We start from the raw sequence: 19,580 nt of genomic DNA on the forward strand, positions 1-19,580 counted from the left end.
TGCTTCACTTGCCACTGATGTGCGACCATCTTTGAAGCGGTTGTACCACTCTTTTATCTGTGTGGTGCCCATTGCTTCGTTCCCAAAGGCCTGTTCAATCTTGCGGATTGTTTCTACTCGGGAATCGCCAAGCTTTAAACAAAATTTGATGCAGTAGCGTTGTTCAAGTTTTTCTGTCATTTTGTCAAAAACGAAAATCCAACGGCGCTCACTCACACTTCCTCACTCATTGGCGGTCTGTCGGCGACTGACAGCTTCTGCAGGCGGGAAAATATTCACGCATACGAATTAGGATCACCTCCATACGTGCACCAAACCATGCCTCCCTTGCTTCATTTGTTTACGCACGAAAAATTAAGGTTGGATACTTTTTGAACACACCTCATATATATATATATATATATATATATATATATATATATATATATATATATATATATATATATATATATATATATATATATATATATATATATATTTATGTATATGTATATATATATATATATATATATATATATTTATGTATATGTATATATATATTTATGTATATGTATATATATATTTATGTATATGTATATATATATTTATGTATATGTATATATATATTTATATATATATACATAAATAAATATATATATATATATATATATATATATATATATATATATATATATATATATTTATGTATATGTATATATATATTTATGTATATGTATATATATATTTATATATATATATATATATATATATATATATATATATATTTATGTATATATATATATATATATTTATGTATATATATATATATATATATATATATATATATATATATATATATATATACCAGGGGTCTCGAACCTTTTTGGGCGGAGGGCCACAAAACCAAAGTGGTGAGGGGTGGAGGGCCGCACCCAAAAAAAGGACACTAAAAAACAGAAAAAAAATTTCATTAATATGCGGAAATTTAAACAAAAATTAGTGGTGAATATATTTTTCTTGCCAACGAATATGATAAATGAATAATCGTGTTAAAAACACGTGTCTAATATGAATCAAAATTATCATAAAAATTACAGAACGCTTTGATCATTAACCCTGACAAATTGGCAGTTTCGCGGGCCACATTGTCATGTAAACTTAATATGGCACCGCGGGCCGCATAAATCCGTCAAAGAGGCCACATGTGGCCCGTGGGCCGCAGGTTGGAGACCCCTGATATATACACACACATCGTCCTTGAATACTGTAAATTACAAATCGCCTTCTTGACAATTTCATAAACCTTCCGTTTAGCAGTACTTTGACAAAAAATGACAGCATTTTATGTGATCTCGACCAATCAAATTTGCCACTTGCAGACCCTTCCGATGTCCTTTTTTCTCAAGACTGTGTGGGGTACAGTGTTCTATAAACTCTCTTCTTTGTTTGACTATTTCCATTGTTATCCTCACCAGAGGAGATGGCATTGATTTGGGTCCATTTGTTTGTCTGTCTGTGCATAATGTACTAATATAGGCCACAAATGCTACATTATGGTAACCAGTATTACATCTTATCTTTTTTCAACCTGGTACCTCTATCCAGTATGTACAATTAGAATGTGGGTATTTCTATAAAGTATGTTCGATTAGAATGTGAATAAGTCGATAAAGTATGTACTATAAAACCACAAAAAAACACAACACAAAAGTCATGGTGAGGGTCTGCAATTTGTGATTGCTCTTTCTAGTTCTCTCTGCATTTGACATAACTTTATATCCAGTACATCTCAAATGTCATGATGCTTTGAATGTCAAAGCACTGTTTCAGTGATAGTCATGCTTAAAAGTCATTTCACTTAACTTTTATTGCAGTGCATGCATTATTTGCAAGCAAGCACAAAATTTTGTGCAGCACGGAACCACCAAACCCCCCCAACCCCCCCAACCTAAACTGAATATTTATTCATCACAATCTTATATTTATAGGGCTGAAGGCAGGATATATTATAAGTATCTGTGTAAGTTAAACATGTCTCAACTTGTCATGAATTCCCCCTGGCTGTCAAGATTATGGGCCACAGATATTGTTGATGACACTGCACATACTCACCTTTGAGCTTTCTAGCCTGGGTTCGAAACTCAATCCAGCTATGTATAGTCATTCTCGTGTTTTACATGCAGGGTGAGACATCTGTGTGGTTGCCATCCATCGGATAGATGTTAAGCCAGATTAAATGTCTGCGAGCATTGGTCGTTGATGGACGTTAAATAACCCATGGTGTCTTTTGCAAAAAGTAAGCGAGTTATCGCCGGCACACCAAACAAATTACAAATTCCTGCCACTTTCAATCGCGTACCCTGTGATGGAGTGACGATCTGTTCAGGATTGTGGTTCTCGCCCTGAAGCTCTGTCAAGATTATGGGCCTCCATTGTTATTATTGATGACACGTACTAGTGTATTGAAAAAAATAATGCTGGTATCGCCTCGACAATTTTATCTTCATGAAAAAACAAAATTGAATGATTTGAATACAAGCATTGCTTTAAATTCCTCAAAATAAAGCAGTTTGCTTTTCTCATAATGAAACGTCATTTTCATTTAAAACACCATTGCAGAATGGGATGTGCATACTAATATGTTTCTTTTTCTTGGAAATGTCCAGAATAAGATTTCCCAATGAGCTCAAATAGGATGCAACATCACAGCACGAAGCCAAAGGTTTGATTCCGCATTGACACATATTTTTCATAGCAGGTGGGGATGGTCATATCGGCAGGAGGTACATTTTACAGGAATTGCCTTGATGATGGCCTTGATGCTAATCAGAGGATTATATTATGGAGAACGATGGCTGGGATCACCCATTTTGTGCAGACTCTGCCTGGAAGAAGGCAATGACAAACCACTTCCGCATATGCGAAGAAAATGATCATTATCAGAAATATAAGAGATAAAGCTATGGTGTCAGATGATAACACTCCCAGATTTGAAAGCACCCAAATGACTACTGTGGAAGAAAAAAGTGTTTTGATGAGTTGGATTAGCCATTAAGATGGGACTGGAAGAAACCCACCAGGAAATCCAGTCGAAGAGGTCACCAGAACTGAAAGTCGAACTCTGAGCTTCTCATACATTCACAAAATTTGAACATAGGATTTGGTCAATGAATCAGGGAAAGATAGATGTAAGAGAGAGAGAGAGAGAGATGGTGAGGACAACAACTAAAATTTTGGGCATAAGTGAGATGGACAGGTTTGGGGCAGTTTCAATCTGACAATTACAAAGTAGTTTTTCCTGGTCATGGGATCTCGAAAATAAGCGGAGTGGCAGTGATTTGCAATAATAAGACAACGGAGTCAGTGCTGTGATAAAACCCAGTCAATGATAGTGTTGCGGTTCTCGGAACCGCATGCATACAACATACAGTGGTCCCAAGACAGTTATTCCATTAATATACGTGTAGATAGTCCCTTTCCTTTTGTCTAGCGGGACAACAAGGGAGTGCGTTGCGATGATCTCATAGCTAGGTTTGCTTACATCATTTTTTCTTCATTTTGTCCTGACTCTTCTTTTTGTCTGATTATTCCTGAGGTAAATCAGCCACGTGAGCCTTCGCTGTGAGGTGGGCCCTCATGGAGGCCGCGCGTGCAGTGCCGCTGTGAGGAAATGACGGCGCAGAGCCCTCGTTCCCAAGCGAGCCCTAAACCCAATGTGTGCAGCGAGTCATGTAGTGCACTTTGCAGTGCGAGATTATCGACTTGAGCTTCCGATGATCTGGGGAAGATTGTCGGTTGGATTAAAATGGCATGTGAATGAATACCTCGAAAGAGGCTCGTAAGAATGGTGTTTTTCACAACACAAGAAACACAGCCAGCATGATGCCCACACTGCACGGAATGCATATGGAGGCCGATAAAGGTGACTCCACGCCATGTTGGGCAGGATAAGAGTGTGCGAGGTAGAAGGCAGAGCGTTCCTTTTCAACCTCAATATCCGACACATATTGGTGTTCACCCCACGCACACGCTCGCGGAGTTGTGCGAACGCGGGCGCTGGCTACGTGCGTAATGGCCGAACCCGCGCACTTCATGGAATGTGCTCGAAGGCAGACACGTACGCCGCTGGCAAAACATGCATGGATTTATCCATAACGATGTATCTTCAGCTCTCCCTGGCAGCAACGGATTCTCCATGGATGGTGAATGTCTTCTCATCTCTACGGCCAGCGAAGCTACGATCGAGACGGGGAATGTACAGTGCGGGCCACATTGGCGCACGCAGAGCGAGCGCGTTGATCGGCGCTGGTCGAACGCCCGAACGGGCATGCGGGACCCTCGGCCAGTCCCGAGGGCATGGCCCAGGGGTTTTGCAGGACGATTCGCGTGCCAATTTCGGTGTGGGCGATTCGGGTCATGTCGTGGGGTCGGAGAGTTGTATTTCCGCTGTCTGAGATGGCCTTGCCAGAAACGAAGTGAGGCGGTTTCCGGCCAAAGTTAGCGGGCCACGTGAGGGGTCGAAGCCAAGCGGAGCACCCGATTCAGGTGATGACGTTTCAATTTGGGGTGGCCTCTCCCCCTATAAAGTCCTATAAAGGTCAGAGCAGTCCCTCCGCCTCTCTCTCTCTCTCTTTCTGTACCTTTCTGCTTCATATTCCACTGTGTGTATGACAATTTCACCATCTAAACTCTAAAGGCAACTGATTAAATCTTTCCTGACTGCTCATAATATCTGCATAAGCTGGATTTTTGGATTTTAACCAGACCAGAGCAGATTGCACGACATATCGCCAGACTCTGAATTCTTTACTTGTATCATCTTTACCCTGTTCACGAAGTCAAATTATTTTAATCTCTTCAGGGAGCTTTGGAAATATTTGGGCGGCTTCATGGATGGCTTGAGGAAATGCCACACAGTGACCATTTGCAGCAATTCCACCATGTTTCAACATGTGTACATTTATAGTTGGTGAAATTCTGGAAATGCGTTGCTGTTCAACAAGGGTCAAATGCTGCAGCTCCTGTGAGACATTTCCTGGGTCCATCCTGTTTTCTACAGACAACATTTTGACTGATTCTTGCTATCAAGCAGAAAGGTAACAAGAACGTAGCCTCAACTCCTTTCCCTTCTCGTTTCAATTCTCCCTCTTCATCGGGTTTTGTGTGTGTGTGTGTGTGTGTGTGTGTGTGTGTGTGTGTGTGTGTGCGCGCGCGCGCGCGCGCGCGCGCACGTCCTGGCGCCTGTCTGCTTAAGTAAGACTGCAGAAGATCGTTATTGTTATTATTTTCGCGTTAAGTCTGCTCGGTGTCCCTTTTGTAAGTTGCTTGTTTATTTGCTGCACCACACCCCTCTCCCCTATCTCTGCACAACACACCCCAATAAATCTTGATCGTGCCACATCCCATTCCTCGCCCATTGTTAATAAATTATTATTCGAAATGTTCCCAGCTCGTCTTTGTGGTTTCTTTCATTGATCCAGCATGGTCCGAATCCTAGCTTAGCCAGGACTTTATTCCCAACGATCTGTTCCTTTTAGCCAGTACATCCTTGGCAGTGTCGCTCGGCTGCATCTCATCCGGTAAAGTGATCCGGTCCGGTTGAGTGATCCGGTTCGGACAAGGTGTACCGAGGGCGTATTCCCCGGTAATTAAATCACATGATTAATTAGGTAACCCGATTAACCCATAGACGGGAGGACCCTAGGTCACGCGGTTGAGTTATTGGCGTCCACGGTTGGTTAAGCGACCCGCCGCGTCACGGATTTATTCGTGTGTGATGGCCTACAATTCCGGGGAGTCTGGTGGGAACCAAGATAGCTTCCCCCACCTAGTGGTCTTCTCACCCAACCCCCGGCCCACAACAATAGTTTATTATCAGTAAGGTTGAAAGGACATCCGGTGAACACCACCATCATTCAGATATCTGCTCCAACTTTTACAGCAGAGGAAGACAATGTGGAGGAGTTTATTGAAAGTGGCAGGAACTGGTGGAACAAGTGCCTGAAGGAGATGCTGTAATTATTATGGGAGACTGGAATGCAGAAATTGGAGAAGCAGAAGCACCAGGGATTGCAGAAAAGCACAGACTTGGTATCAGAAATGAGCTATGAGAGTGGATGCTGGAGTTCTGTGTGGAGAATGATATCGTAATTGCAAGTACCTGATTCAAACAACCCAAGCATAGACTATACAAACGGACTACACCTAATGGGAAACAGAGAAATCAGATTGACTACATTATAATCAACAGAAGATGGAGAAGTGATGTGCAATTTGCCACTAATTGTGGCAAAATGTTGAAGATATTATCAAAGAAGAGGCCAAAAACGACATCCTAAAAGTAAGCAGAAAGGAGAAGGTCAATGGCTGTCAGAAGAGGTAATAAATATTGTCGACAGAAGAATACAGATGAAAACCAAGGGCACATTAAGTGGCTTTGCCTGGTGTTGGCTTCATGATTATCGTGGTGGGCTTGGGGTCCTCGGATCCTGAGTTCAAATCCCCCTCGGCTGCTGAATTAATACCCGGTGGGGTTGATTCTGCCTGTCATCCTTCCGAGGTTGACAAAATGAGTGCCAGCTTGCTGGTATCCAGTGTCGAAGTGGCAACTCATCCCGGATTGTGTCCAATAGCCAAGGAGACTGCTTCGGCAGCACCAACACTCTGCACAGAATATGGTCCCCATGGATGGGATGGATTAAGCGGCTGAATGGCGACTTCCAATCATAAGCTTGGAAAGACAAAGATGGGTATTTCAAAGAGGTATGCATAGATATAGAAAGTGACAACAGAGTGGGAAAAACAAGAGATCTTTTAAAAAAGATATCACAGGGAAATTAAGGTCTAGCATCAGAGTCCTGAAGCGTACAACAGGAAAATATCTGACAAAAATAAACACAGGTGAAAGAAAAATGGAAGGACGATAACAAAACTCTATACAAATGAGATAGCAATATGATGGCAACCTTTTAAGAAAGAGAACATGAGCAAGAATCAAACAAAAGTGATTGGCTCTTCCGCAACTACCTTAGTGACCTTGATAAGTAGAGCTCTGAAACAGCTGGCAAATGGAAAAGCATCAGTTGTTGATGAAATTCCAATAGAACTCTTTAAGGTAGTTGGGGAGGAGGCAATCAAAATGTTAACAGCTATTTGTACACAGATCTGGAGCAGGATCATAAGGCCTAAAAGGTGGAAGCAGTCAGTCTTTCTACCATTGCCAAAGAAAGGGGATCCACGAGAATATTCAAATCAGTGAACCATTGCCTTGATTTCACATGCCAGCAAGATATTACTAAATATCATTCAACGCAGAATAGAAGACTTCATTAAGTGAGAAAAGCCCATTCAGCAAGCAGGTTTCAGTAGAGTAAGAGGTACTGGAGATCAAATCACAAATCAGGGTAAGAGGTACTCGAGATCAGAGGGGGATCATGGAAAAGGCAAGGGAATATCAAAGGAAGGTGAATCTGTTTTATAGCATAAAGCAAAGCTATTATGCCTGGTGTTGGCTTAATGGTTTGGGTGGTGGGCTTTGGATCCTAAAGGCACTGTCACACCTTGACGATTTAGCCAGCGTATGCCCGACTTATGAAAAATTTGTCTAAAACGCTGGCACACGTCGAATACGTTATGGGTAAGTTTTGATAACATTAAGAGCACGCTGAAAAACACTGCCATACGTCGTAGTACGCTGGCTTTCATCGTTGTACTTTGCGGTTGTCCTCAAATTTTAGCATGCTTGAAATTTTACGACGTTTGCAAGCGTATGACTCACACGTTCCACTACGCTGGCCATAAGTTGTCAGCACGTTACGCGATCGTTGACACACGTTACTTGTAAGTTACTCATAAGTCGAAACACATCGAGGTAATGATTAGCGTACCCGAAACTTATTTATAACCTATGAGTAACGTGTTGTAGGCACGTTACACGATCGTTGACACACGTCGAGGCACGTTATGCGATCGTTGAAACACGTCGAGGCACGTTACTTGTAAGTTACTCATAAGTTGAAACACGTCGAGGTAATGCTTAGCGTACCCAAAACTTATTTATAACCTATGAGTAACGTGCTTTGAACCTATGTGTAACGTACCTCCAACGCATATTGACGTATGTAGATGTAGTTGATTGACGTCTTCCGGACGACCACAGAACTTACTAAACGTGTTTCTAATTTACAGCTACCGTATAATGGCGTATTGGCAGCATTTAAAAAAACAACAAAAAAACAACAATAACTTCCGATATTTCGTCACGTGCCGTTACGTCATGTCCGATTGCCTCTTTAGTTTGCTCATGTCTTATTCTTAGTTTCTCCTCTATGAATATTTTTTGTTTGAGGATATTGTCACGTCGACGTCGAAACTTAAAAGCAAGTGTCCGAATATATTTAAAAATTCGTGATAGACTAAAAAAAACAAACAAACAAAAAAAACAAAAACAACAACAACAACTTCAGATATTTCGTCACGTGCCTTCACGGAGCCAAGGAGAAAAAAATAAAATGTGCCTTGACGGAGAAAATAAGTTTCGGGTATGCTAAACATTACCTCGATGTGTTTCGACAAATGAGTAACTTACAAGGAACTTATGTCGATGTGTGTCAATGATTGCATATCGTGCCAACAACTTATTCCCAGCGTAGCGGAACATATGAGCCATATGGCAAGTACGTCGTAAATTTTTCAGCGTGCTTGAAATTTCACGACGTATGAGACGTACCACGACATATGACAGCGTACTTCATCGTTTTTCAGTGTTCTCTTCACGTAAACCAAACTTACCCATAACGTATTCGACGTGTGCCAGCGATGTTGACACTTCCAATTCTCAGGTGGTTATGATTTGAATCGGCGAGCGGCAGCTTTTTAATAGGCTACGCCACGTGATCGTCAGCGATACATACAGCACGCTATGCCTAAGTTTGACTATCGTTGGGCATAGGTTGTGAACGATGACAACATGCTACTCATTCGTTGGTATAAGTTATCTATAAGACAACGAAGCGTTCTGTGCCCGTTACTAATATGTTATGCATACGACCAACTCGTTATGAATACGCCAAAAACTTTAAAAAAAAAAACATCAAAATGTCAGCATATGCCAACGTTTTACATAAATTTTTATACGTTGCCATTGCTGGCTAAATCGTCAAGGTGTGACAGCGCCTTTAGGTCCTGAGTTCAAATCCTGCTCAGGTGTTGAATTAATACCAGGTGGGGTTAACTCGGCCTGTCATCCTTCCGAGGTCAGCAAAATGAGTGCCATCGTGCTGGTATATGGTGTAGGAGTGGCGACCCGTCCATGATTGTGCCCAATAGCCAAGGAGACTGCTTAGGCAGCACCAACGCTCTGCACAGAGTGTAGTCCCAATCTCCTCCTCCTCCTCCTCCTCCTCAAAGCTATTTATTGTGTTGACCATAAATTGATGTGGATTACGCTGAGAGAAATGGGAATGACAGAGCACCTGAATTGTCCGATAAGAAGCACCTACACTAAACAAGAAAGAGCCTGGCATTGGCTTTGCAGTTACGGTGGTGGCCTTGGGATCCTATAATCCTGAGTTTAAATCCCAATTGATGTTGAATTAATACCAGGTGGGGTTGACTCAGCCTGTCATCCCTTCTGAAGTTGGCAAAATGAGTGCCAGTGTCCTGGTAATGGGGCACTGCATCAGCGGCATAACCAATGATGCAACTAGCAGCCAAAAGGCTGTACACGATTGGTACTAAACAAGAAGGGACAGTAAAAACAGGGTATAGAGAGACAGAATGGTTTGGAATTGGAAAAGGGGAATTAGACAGGGAGACATTCTCTCCCCCTTACTTGTTCAATCTGCATAATCAGTAAATCCTGATGAAATCAAACTGGGATGACGCAGAGGCTGGAGTCAGGATTGGAGGAAAAGGTATCAGCAACCTAAAGTATACTGATGATACCACTCCATTAGTAGAAAGTAAAAAGGACTTAATGAAACTGCTGCAGATAGTGAAAAAGATAAGTGAAAAAGCCAGTCTTTATATAAAAACTAACATAAAAGTCTGTCAAAAATGACAGGTTGGAGATATTTTATTCAAAATATTCAAGGAAACTGGAAGATATGTTTTGCAGCAAGAAAAAGTGTTATTTTAAAACGCTACATGTACAGATGTAATCCTGTTCTTTCGATCCTCTGGGACGTTTCGTTTCGACAGTACAGCCTCGTGAGCATGCCAAACTCTGAGGCCTCAGCCTAGTGTTCAGTGTACTTCCATCTTCTTTATTTATTAGACATCCCATGGATGGAAATGAACACTTGTTTTACTCTGCACATGTTGCACTTCACATGCAGCGAATTTCACCTCCCTGCACATTGTATTTACTGTTATTTAAAAAAAATAAATTCTGTACACTTGACAGATTTATTAAAATAAATGTCTGAATTTCTGTATTGACAGATTTATTAAATCTGGTATTGGTGTGGTGCAGGCACGATGGGCCGAATGGCCTCCTCCTGTGCAAAAACTTCCTTGTAATTACACCGCCTTTGAGGCCCGGTTGCATGTCACTATTGAGAATTCCAATAGAAGAGACGTAATTACTCTTTCATGGAAAATGATTTTCGAGTTTTCTTATCCTGAAAAATACACCTTCGTGAACGAACACACAATCATGTTCAAAGATTGGCCTTTAAAACCCTACTTAAATTGTTCTTATGAAGGAGGACAGACAAGTATTCAGATCCACAAATACTCACTGTCATTTATATAGGCAGATAAAAGACTGAAATCTTGTCAACAAGGAAGATCGATTTGTTCAGATTGTCAGACAATCATGTGGAAATCATCTTCCTGGGTTCTAAGATTGAAGTAATTAAAAAATGTGGAGGAAAATTAATTGGAGAGAACAGCAATGTCAGGATTGACAAGGATCTGGAAAGACAAAGATGAAACAATACAAACCAAGAGGAGGCTAGTGAATGCTGTTATTTCCAATTGTTGAATCTACGGATATGAGTCATGAAAAGTGAAAAAAAAAGAAAAAAAAGAAGCTTAACACTTTTGAAATGTGGTGTTGGAGACGAATGTTAAATATTCCAAGGTTTGAAAGAAGAACAAGATAGCTGTGATCACAAAGCGATCGCCTATGATAAGCCTCTCCCATGATTCAATGACGGCATAATATTTTCAAACCGCCATGTGACCTTGACTTTCAACATTTATGGATAAAGTGTAAATGAAGAAAATGTGTCCCCATCGGGAAAAAAATAAAATTCAAGTTATGATCAAAAAGGTGTTTTTAGGTAAGTGGGTCACAATCTTAAAAAAGTAGGTCAAGGACACTAGTCAAATATCAGGTGCACAACTTCAGTGTAGGTACACTATTATGATGCAAGGACATCTTGGAAGGCCAAGCAGTATTTGAGATTCCACATTGGAAAAATTTAGCGACGACAAAAAACATGTTTTTTTTTCAGACTTCCATTTGACCTTGACCTAACTCAGAGGGTTATATATTAAATTAATTATAAATGTGCCTTACTCTGGGGTCGAGGCTATCTAGAGAGGGCAATTTTGTTCCGATCGGACAAACCTTGGTTGATTTAGGTGAAAACTGTCTATAACCCGAGAGTTATAAATTGTCTATAATAAGGTCTTGACCTTAAAATTAGGGTCAAGGTCAGAAAATTTTCTGTCAACCTGCATACTTTTTAAATTCCCATTATTTGTGTCAATTTTGATTCCAAAAGTCCCAGCCAGATCCGAGATACAGCTCGGACATTCGCAGGAAAAAAAGGAAGAAAGTAGTTTAGTACTTCTCGGGGTCTAAGAAACTCTGAGGTACGATTAAAAACTGGGGGCACTAATTGCACAAACAAACCCTACAACAGGTATTAGGTATAAGGGGAGGCTAAACAAACAAATCAATGTTTCATTGATAGAAGTTCAGTCATTCAAAACTCCTGGGTCTCACTATCAGCCATGATCTTTCTTGGGCAAACCACATTTCAAAGTCGGCCTCCAAAGCCAGCCACAAACTAGGCATCTTCCATTGTACAAAGTCCTTCTTTGTCACACCTGAACTCACATCCGCTTACAAGGCTTTCATCCACAGCTGGATGGAGTACTGCTTTCCCCTCTGGACTGGCTCCACTGCCTCCAATCTTTCTCAGCGTGACGCCATGGAAACCAAGACCTTCAAGATTATTGGAATCTCCTGTGATGAAGCTGAGTCTAAGGATATATTACTTCACCATTGCAGACAGGTTGGTGGTCTCTCTGTCTTTTACCACCTCTTTTCTGGTCTTGCACCCTCAGCTCTTTCAGTGCTTTGTTCCACCCTCCCCCACCCAGGTTTCTGCAGGGCTCACACGGTCCACCTTTAACCCACATCTGGTGAAACTACCTAAATATAGGAGCACTCTCACCTCAACTCATTTGTTCCTCTTTTTTTCTCACCTGTGGAACAAACTTCCACATCCTCTTCAATCTCAATCTTCCCTCCAGATCTTCAAGACAGCTGTCCACCACCGTCTCAGATCACCCCTAATCCAAAACCATGATCTTTTCTACCCTTGTTAACCCACCCCCAAATCCCATCTCCTTCCAAATTTCCAGTTTTCTCTCCTTAGAGTTTCCTTCTGTATCCATCTTGTCCATCCCATGCATCCTCTCCTGCCCCCTCTTCTTCCCCACACCCATTATTTGTCCAAGTCTCCCTCTATCTTGGCCTTCAACTCTGCTGTTGGTGCTTTCCCCCTTTCTCCAACTGCTCCTTTTGCATCCTGTTTTTGTCTGTTAGATCCTGATACATTCAGTGTGCTAATAAGCTCTTCCACGAGCATCAACTATGTATACAAAATAATGCTTGAATAAATGAGGTCACCATGTACAGGGTGTCACAAGTCAAGTCGTGTTCCCACCTTTATGTACGAGGATTATACTCTATGTGTATATATGCGAAAGACCCGCGATCACACAACAGATGACCTGAAGATGGGTGCATGAAATGCGTTTTTAACTATCACTCAAAACAAAATGATGTTATGTTCAATATCAAAGAGAACATGGAGACGGAATAAACTGTGCTATGAAAATGATGGTGCACACAGTAACGTCCTTGACACTTAAAATGTCTCTTGTTGTCTGCTAATGTGATGGAATATTAATAAATACAGCTATATAGGTGTCAACATCCATTCCGTACATATATATTCCCTACATTTAAGCACGTATGAAATACTTCAAGGGGGCAACATGACTTATGACACACCATGTACGTACATTCGAAGGACTGATGCTAAAACGGAAACTGTCATACATTGGACACATCATGTGTGCATAAAAATAAAGTCTGGATAAGTCAACCATGCTGCGAATGGTTGAGGGAAGAAAAGGAAGAGGCAGACCTTATAGGTGCTGGATGGATGAAGTAAAGGCTGGAACGAAGCTGTTCATGCCAGAGCTTTTTGGAAGCAGTGCAGAATGAGGATGTATGGAGAAATCTGATCATGAATGCCACCATTCAGTCCAGGCAGAAATTTGTAATTCAACCGTGGCACTGGTGAGAACTTGCCTCTTCACGAAGGACACAGGGATCTTTAATGTCCCCACACTAATACCGGCAGATGGGGCGCCGAGTTCAGTGTCTACCTGAGAGACGTCACACACATTGATGCATCGCCTTGCTCGTGAAACACCGGGATGATGGTTTATAGCTGGGTCGAGATTGCTCCCTCAGATATTAGCAAGAGTGCTCAGAAGTGACTGCGCATACCTTTCAGCTATATTCTTAGTATATACCCCATGCTTGAGACATGTGTGAGTTTTGAAAAGTGGTCACAATCCTCGATTTTTCTAATGTCGTGAACAAACTTTGGTTCATCATGGTTGACGAAGTTTGTGGTGAAGTTTCATCGAAATTCTTTGTGTAATTTCAGAGAAGATGAAAGTATTTATGGATGGACGGACGGACGGACGATGCGCCACCCCACAAGCTCTCCAGAACTACGTTCCAGGTGAGCTAAAAACATCATGGGTCAGGGTCAGTTGGGCAATCGAAGCAGGACGTCTTGGTACCCAGTCATCACTGCTAGTAGTTATAAAGTGGCAGTTCTAATTATATCTCTTATTAATTACGTAACTCACTAGCACACAAACGCCACACAAAATACACCACACAAAACCACACAAAACAAGTCCTGGCGAGGGTCTGAGATCTCTGATTGCTCTTTTTCTTGTTTCGTTTTAGATTTGGAAATTGGCTTTTCTGATAAAATCCAGATTAGTAATGAACAACATCAGGAAAGAAACCAACAAGAGACCTTGGGTTTCTCATCATCTCAGGTTCTCAACCCAACAGTCATTGTTAAAGTTACTATTGTCTCCTCAAACCATGCATGCCATTCCTGTTACCAGTACAGTGTGGAAGACTCCTTGTCCAAACTCCGTTGGCTTGACAATGCCGGTGGGAGCTTCCAACAAGCTTGCGGCCATCCAAGCAAGCATAAGACACGGACACCCCAAAGGTGAAGTTTTCACCACTGAGAGTACCGTGTGGAGGAATTCCAGGATGACCGCAGTTCAGAGCTGTCGAGAAAAAGAAAGTCTATTTGTAATCAGGTGATAAAGTTCACCGAGATATGATTCAACTCAGCCAACAAAGCACCATGCATCAGAGTTTGTGAATACACCTCACATTTCCCTATGCCTTCAAAATAGGATGTTCAGTCTGCAGGCGAGCATGCGTCGCATCAGGAGCCCAGCTAACACAGGTGCTGTGAGCCATGAAAGCCTCCGCATACGATTGAAATGATGTTGAATTCACTGTACTGCATTCAGAATTACTATTACAATTTACAATCTCCCAAGGATCGACCAATTCAAAACCGAAACTGGTGGTGGGTCGCGTGTGTGAAGGCAGTGTGTGGTGGCAAAAGGCAGGAAGATGTTCCTTATAGTTAAAATGTTTATTTTAATAAATACGGGGTGGTCTACATGGAACAGACCTTCGCTCAAAAGACACAAGAAGGGGAAGAAGTCATATGCAAACTCATGCACAATGAAATAAACATACTAAAACCCAGCTCGTGATTATATTTTTAGCTGTTGTTTTTGTCGTTTAGTTTGAGTACAAAGCAGATGCAGATGGACTTTGCATTTTAAGAAGCTTTCTCGTTATGATTATGAATTATTATTATTGTTATTATTATTATTATTATTATTTACCATGCTCTACACGGTGCATTGGTTCTGCCGAAGCAGTTTCCTGGCTGTGGTTACAATCTTGGAGAGGCCTCCATTTTGACCGAGGGTGCTCGGCTGAGGGCCGGGAGAGGAGGGGAGGGGGTGAGGGCAGGAATTTTTAATTTGTTCAGGGTGCCAGCGATAGCTTGCCAATTCGTGAAGGACACCGACCGTGGGATATTTAACATCTACCCACTAATGGTGGCAGATGATACAGCCATTTTAACATCCATTTGAGGGATGGTGCAACCCTTGATGCTTTGCCCTGCCTGTTAAACACCACGATGACAGTTCATACCTGGGCCAAGATTTGAACCCTGGCGAGCCAGTCAAAGGTGAATGTGCATACCTCGAGGCTATCAGGCCAGCCCTGTTCACATACATGTAAAATTAATCGAAACAATGATTTTGTGGACAAAAAACAATGTGTTTGAATTTTATTTAACATGGAAAAATAAAAAGGATTTACTTGAATAATCATAACCAGATATGGTGAGCTTTCATTGAGTTTTATCTTTAATGAACAGCTCTATTGCAAGGGATGACCAGAGGGTTGTTCAGCACCAAGGACAGAAGCCAAAAATAAAAAAGTACACATGTGATTGATAGTTTAGGTTAAAAGTATTGTTAAAGTAATTACATTGCAAAAAACTATCAGTTAGAATCATTTCTGAAAAGTATAATTGCCATCAAATGGATGTTAAACTGGAGGACCTGTCAGACAACAAAGGTTAAAGATCCAAAAGGTGTCTTTCATGAAGATGAGGCAAATTATCACCAGTTCTGTTCTTGCATGTGGCAGCTTGGCTGCTATCATTTCTTGGAAGTGCAGCTGTGCCACTGATGCAGCGTCCCTCTATCAGTACACTGGTACTCATTTTGCCATCCTCAGAAGGACAGGCTGAGTCAACCCCACCTGGTGTTAATTCAACAGGGAACGGGGCTTGGATTCAGGACCCTCGCTCGGGTCCTAAGCCAACACCAGGCTTATTATCACCAGTATACTGAACAAATGGAAAAAAAATTGTGCACCTTCAGCATAAAATCCAGGATTCATTCAGGCCTAGAAACGTTGCTCAACTAGTAACGATGATGGGTTTCCAATTATTAATTATATTATCATTGCAGTTCTCTCTCTATCGAGTGCAGCCTGTGGCTGCTGGTTGCATCATTGGTTGGGACGTGGCTCTGCCGCTGGTGCAGTGTCCCCCTTACCAGTACAATGGTACTCATTTTGCCGACCTCGGAAGGATGACAGGCTGAGTCAACCTCCTGGTGTATTAATTTGGCGGCCAACGGGGCTTGAACTCAGGACCCTAGGATCCCAAGCCACCGCCCGAACCACTAAGCCAACACCAGGCTCATTATTGTAGTTGAGAACAAACAAATAAAGTCCCTTGCGTTAACAACCACAAAACTTAACTGGAAGGGCACTCAGGAGAATGCATACATACCTCCACCGCATAATGCCTGATCCAGGAGAACATATCGGGCCCAATACAGTTTTGATATATCGTTTTTTGGCCGCATCTTTCAATGGTGAAGACTCAATTAAAAAATTAAATAATTCTCGTATCCGGATTCGGATATTTACTAAAATTGAATCCATTCGTCCTTGTCACACACCGAACCTGTCCACAAAGTTTCGTGTGAATCCGTCCTAAACTTTTTGAGATATTGTGCTAAAAATCGTTTTTGGCTCGATCTCTCAATGGTGAAGAATCATTTTTCAAATTCTAGTTTCCAGATTTGTATCTTCACCAAAATTAAGCATTGCTGTCCTTGGCTGGTCACACAAAAAAAAATTCAGACCGATTGCTTGAAAACTGTGGCCAAAAATTGTGTGACAAACAGACAGACAGACAGACAGACAGACAGACAAATACTACATACCAACATACTTGACAAAATGTTTTTTTCGCCAAGTAATAGAGAGACAGACAGGAAGGGGTGAAAACATAACCTCCTTCCACCCTCGCTGGTGGAGGTAAGAATGCAATAGTCATGATTTAACCTCTAAAACTTTAATGCAAGCCTCTGGTAAGACACCATTATAATTACACTCAGTAATTATCACCAGGAACTCAACACAGAGGATGTGAGAAATACAGACTGGACAAAAAAGTACAATAAAGCTTCCAGCCATTGGACGAAGCCAATTTGGCATCATCTTTTATCTACCACTGCTAATAGTGAAGATCGGATATTAATTATTTAAGGTTGAGCAGCACCTAGAAATCATAATAAGCTTAACCATTAAGCACTGTAATGTTTCCAAATGCATTGAGCGAGCATAATAAGCAAGGGAATTAAATGAATGTTGGGATTTATGGGAAAAATACGTACCAGTGCACTCAGGTAATGCAAAATCCCACAGGCCAGTTGCGAGACAAGTGAGAGCGGATGATCCGAGAAGCTGGTACCCAGACTTGCACTGGTAGAACATGGAGAAACCAAAAGAGAAGGTTTTGTTGCTTTGCTTTGAATATCGTTGGGAATTTTTCACCTGCCCTGGATCTGCACATGTCACCACTATGGAGAGAAGGAATGAGGAAAAAGTGGGGCAAGAGGTGGAAAAGTGGTGGTGGGGAAAGTGAATTGTATGAGACAGATTTGTTCGTACATCAGAACTGGTGTTGCGAACCAGAAGAAAGATTGCACTTAATATGGTAATAGATAGAACCCCACCCCCATTAACCATGTTGAATTGTGAATACCTGAGGATGAAAAGATGTAATCATAAAACTGCCTTTGACATTGCTTCAAATCCATGCCACAACTACTTCCACATTTCGATGTTTTCTCTGTTCTCGGTGTTCTTTGCTGTCGCCAGTTTTATCGCAGGTCGAGATTAATCCACTTAAACCATTGCCTTAGAAAAAGCTTGATAAACCAACGGTATTGCTGAAAGTATTTCACATGCAAATTCACATTGTTTAAACTATCTCACAATATCAAAGTTCTTGGTCAAGGTTTGCCAATACGTCTTGACATGCATCAGATGCTCACAACAGGTCACGAATGTTTATGGCTGAGAGCCAACTGTGGACAGGTCATCACTCCATCAGATGGTAGGATATGACAGGATCTTGGAACTTAGAATCATGGCTTACTCTTGCCAAAGATACCTTGGGATTTTTCAAGTCGACCAGCAAATTTTACAAGATAGTACACTCAGCTTAATATTTCTCCAACCGAATCTACACACGGAAGCAACGGCAAACCTGGTGTTGGCTTAACGGTTAAGGTGGCTGACTTAAAGATATTCGGGTCTTGAGTTCGAGCCCCTGCTGTTTCATTGAAATAACACCAGGTGGGTTGACTCAGCCTGTCATCCTCCCGAGGTCGGCAAAATAAGTACCAGCTTACTGACAACAGGGGCACTGTATCAGCGGCACAGCCGCACTTCCAGAAAATAATGCAGCCATGCATCCATATGGTGCTTATGAAACAACAGCAGCGAAGCAACGGCCTGCATGCAAGAAACCAGCCCGACAGCTGATACTGCAGGTATACCGGGGAAACGAACCCAGACTAGATAGCTCAAAGGCAAGTACGTGACTTTTGATTTATTCTGTCGGCCTCACTGTTCCTGCAAGAGAACCTTACAGTCCGCATTAACAAAGTGGAAACATCATATTCACAAACCTGAAAAATATAATAGAAAGCAAGTGATTCAATATGGAATGAAAACAAGCTCAAATGAGCCAAGATCCTCGTCCTCTTAATGATGACGTCATAAACGAAGATGACGTCATTGTGATGTATCAGGTTTGCAATAAATTATCTGTGCTAATGCCTGGCTTGATTCCCGCAAACAAAATTCAAACAGCTTGCCTAGTTTCGGAGATAATGGTATAGGCGATTTCCATTAGCAGCGATATTATGACGTCAACTTTTTTTCTAGGAAGAATTTCCAAAATCGGAGATGGTTATTGCCTGTGCGTGGGCTTTCTGCATATACATGGCAAGTTTCACGAAGATCCGATGAAAACTCTGGGTTGTGAAACAAAAAATGTCAAAAAATAGGAATGACGTCATAAAAATTGATATGACGTCATAGTGATGTATCATACGTGCGGTAATTCATCTCTGCTAATGCCCTGTTCAATTCCCGCAAACAGAATTCAAAAAGCTTGCCTAGTTTCGGAGATCATTTTTTTCGGCGATTTCCATTAACGGAGATATTTTGACGTCATAACTTTTTTTTCTTGGAGGAATTTTGAAAATCGGAGATGGTTACTGTCTGCGCAGCGTATTTTTCCATGTATACACCAAGTTTCAGGAAATTTCGATGAAAACTGTAGGCTGTGAAACAAAAAAGTCCACAAGAAGAAGAAAAACAACAACAACGTGAGTAAGACTTAGAG

At 41.5% G+C, this 19,580-nt stretch overlaps 1 protein-coding gene across 4 annotated transcripts in view; it reads right to left on the minus strand.

Annotated features, from left to right (window-relative positions):
- Positions 1–19,580, minus strand: part of LOC147017206 (CUB and sushi domain-containing protein 3-like) — an 879,227-nt gene that overhangs the window by 85,625 nt on the left and 774,022 nt on the right. For all 4 annotated transcript variants that reach the window (XM_085846657.1, XM_085846658.1, XM_085846656.1 and 1 more), the window contains 2 exons: positions 17,557–17,742; positions 14,380–14,553 (listed from right to left, as the gene is read on the minus strand). In XM_085846657.1, coding sequence (XP_085702783.1) covers positions 14,380–14,553; positions 17,557–17,742 — 360 coding nt within the window. The remainder of the gene's footprint in view (positions 1–14,379; positions 14,554–17,556; positions 17,743–19,580) is intronic.

This window comes from Eptatretus burgeri, chromosome 11 (assembly GCF_056783735.1).
Source record: "Eptatretus burgeri isolate ZD-2024b chromosome 11, Ebu_testis_v1, whole genome shotgun sequence".
NCBI lineage: Eukaryota > Metazoa > Chordata > Myxini > Myxiniformes > Myxinidae > Eptatretus > Eptatretus burgeri.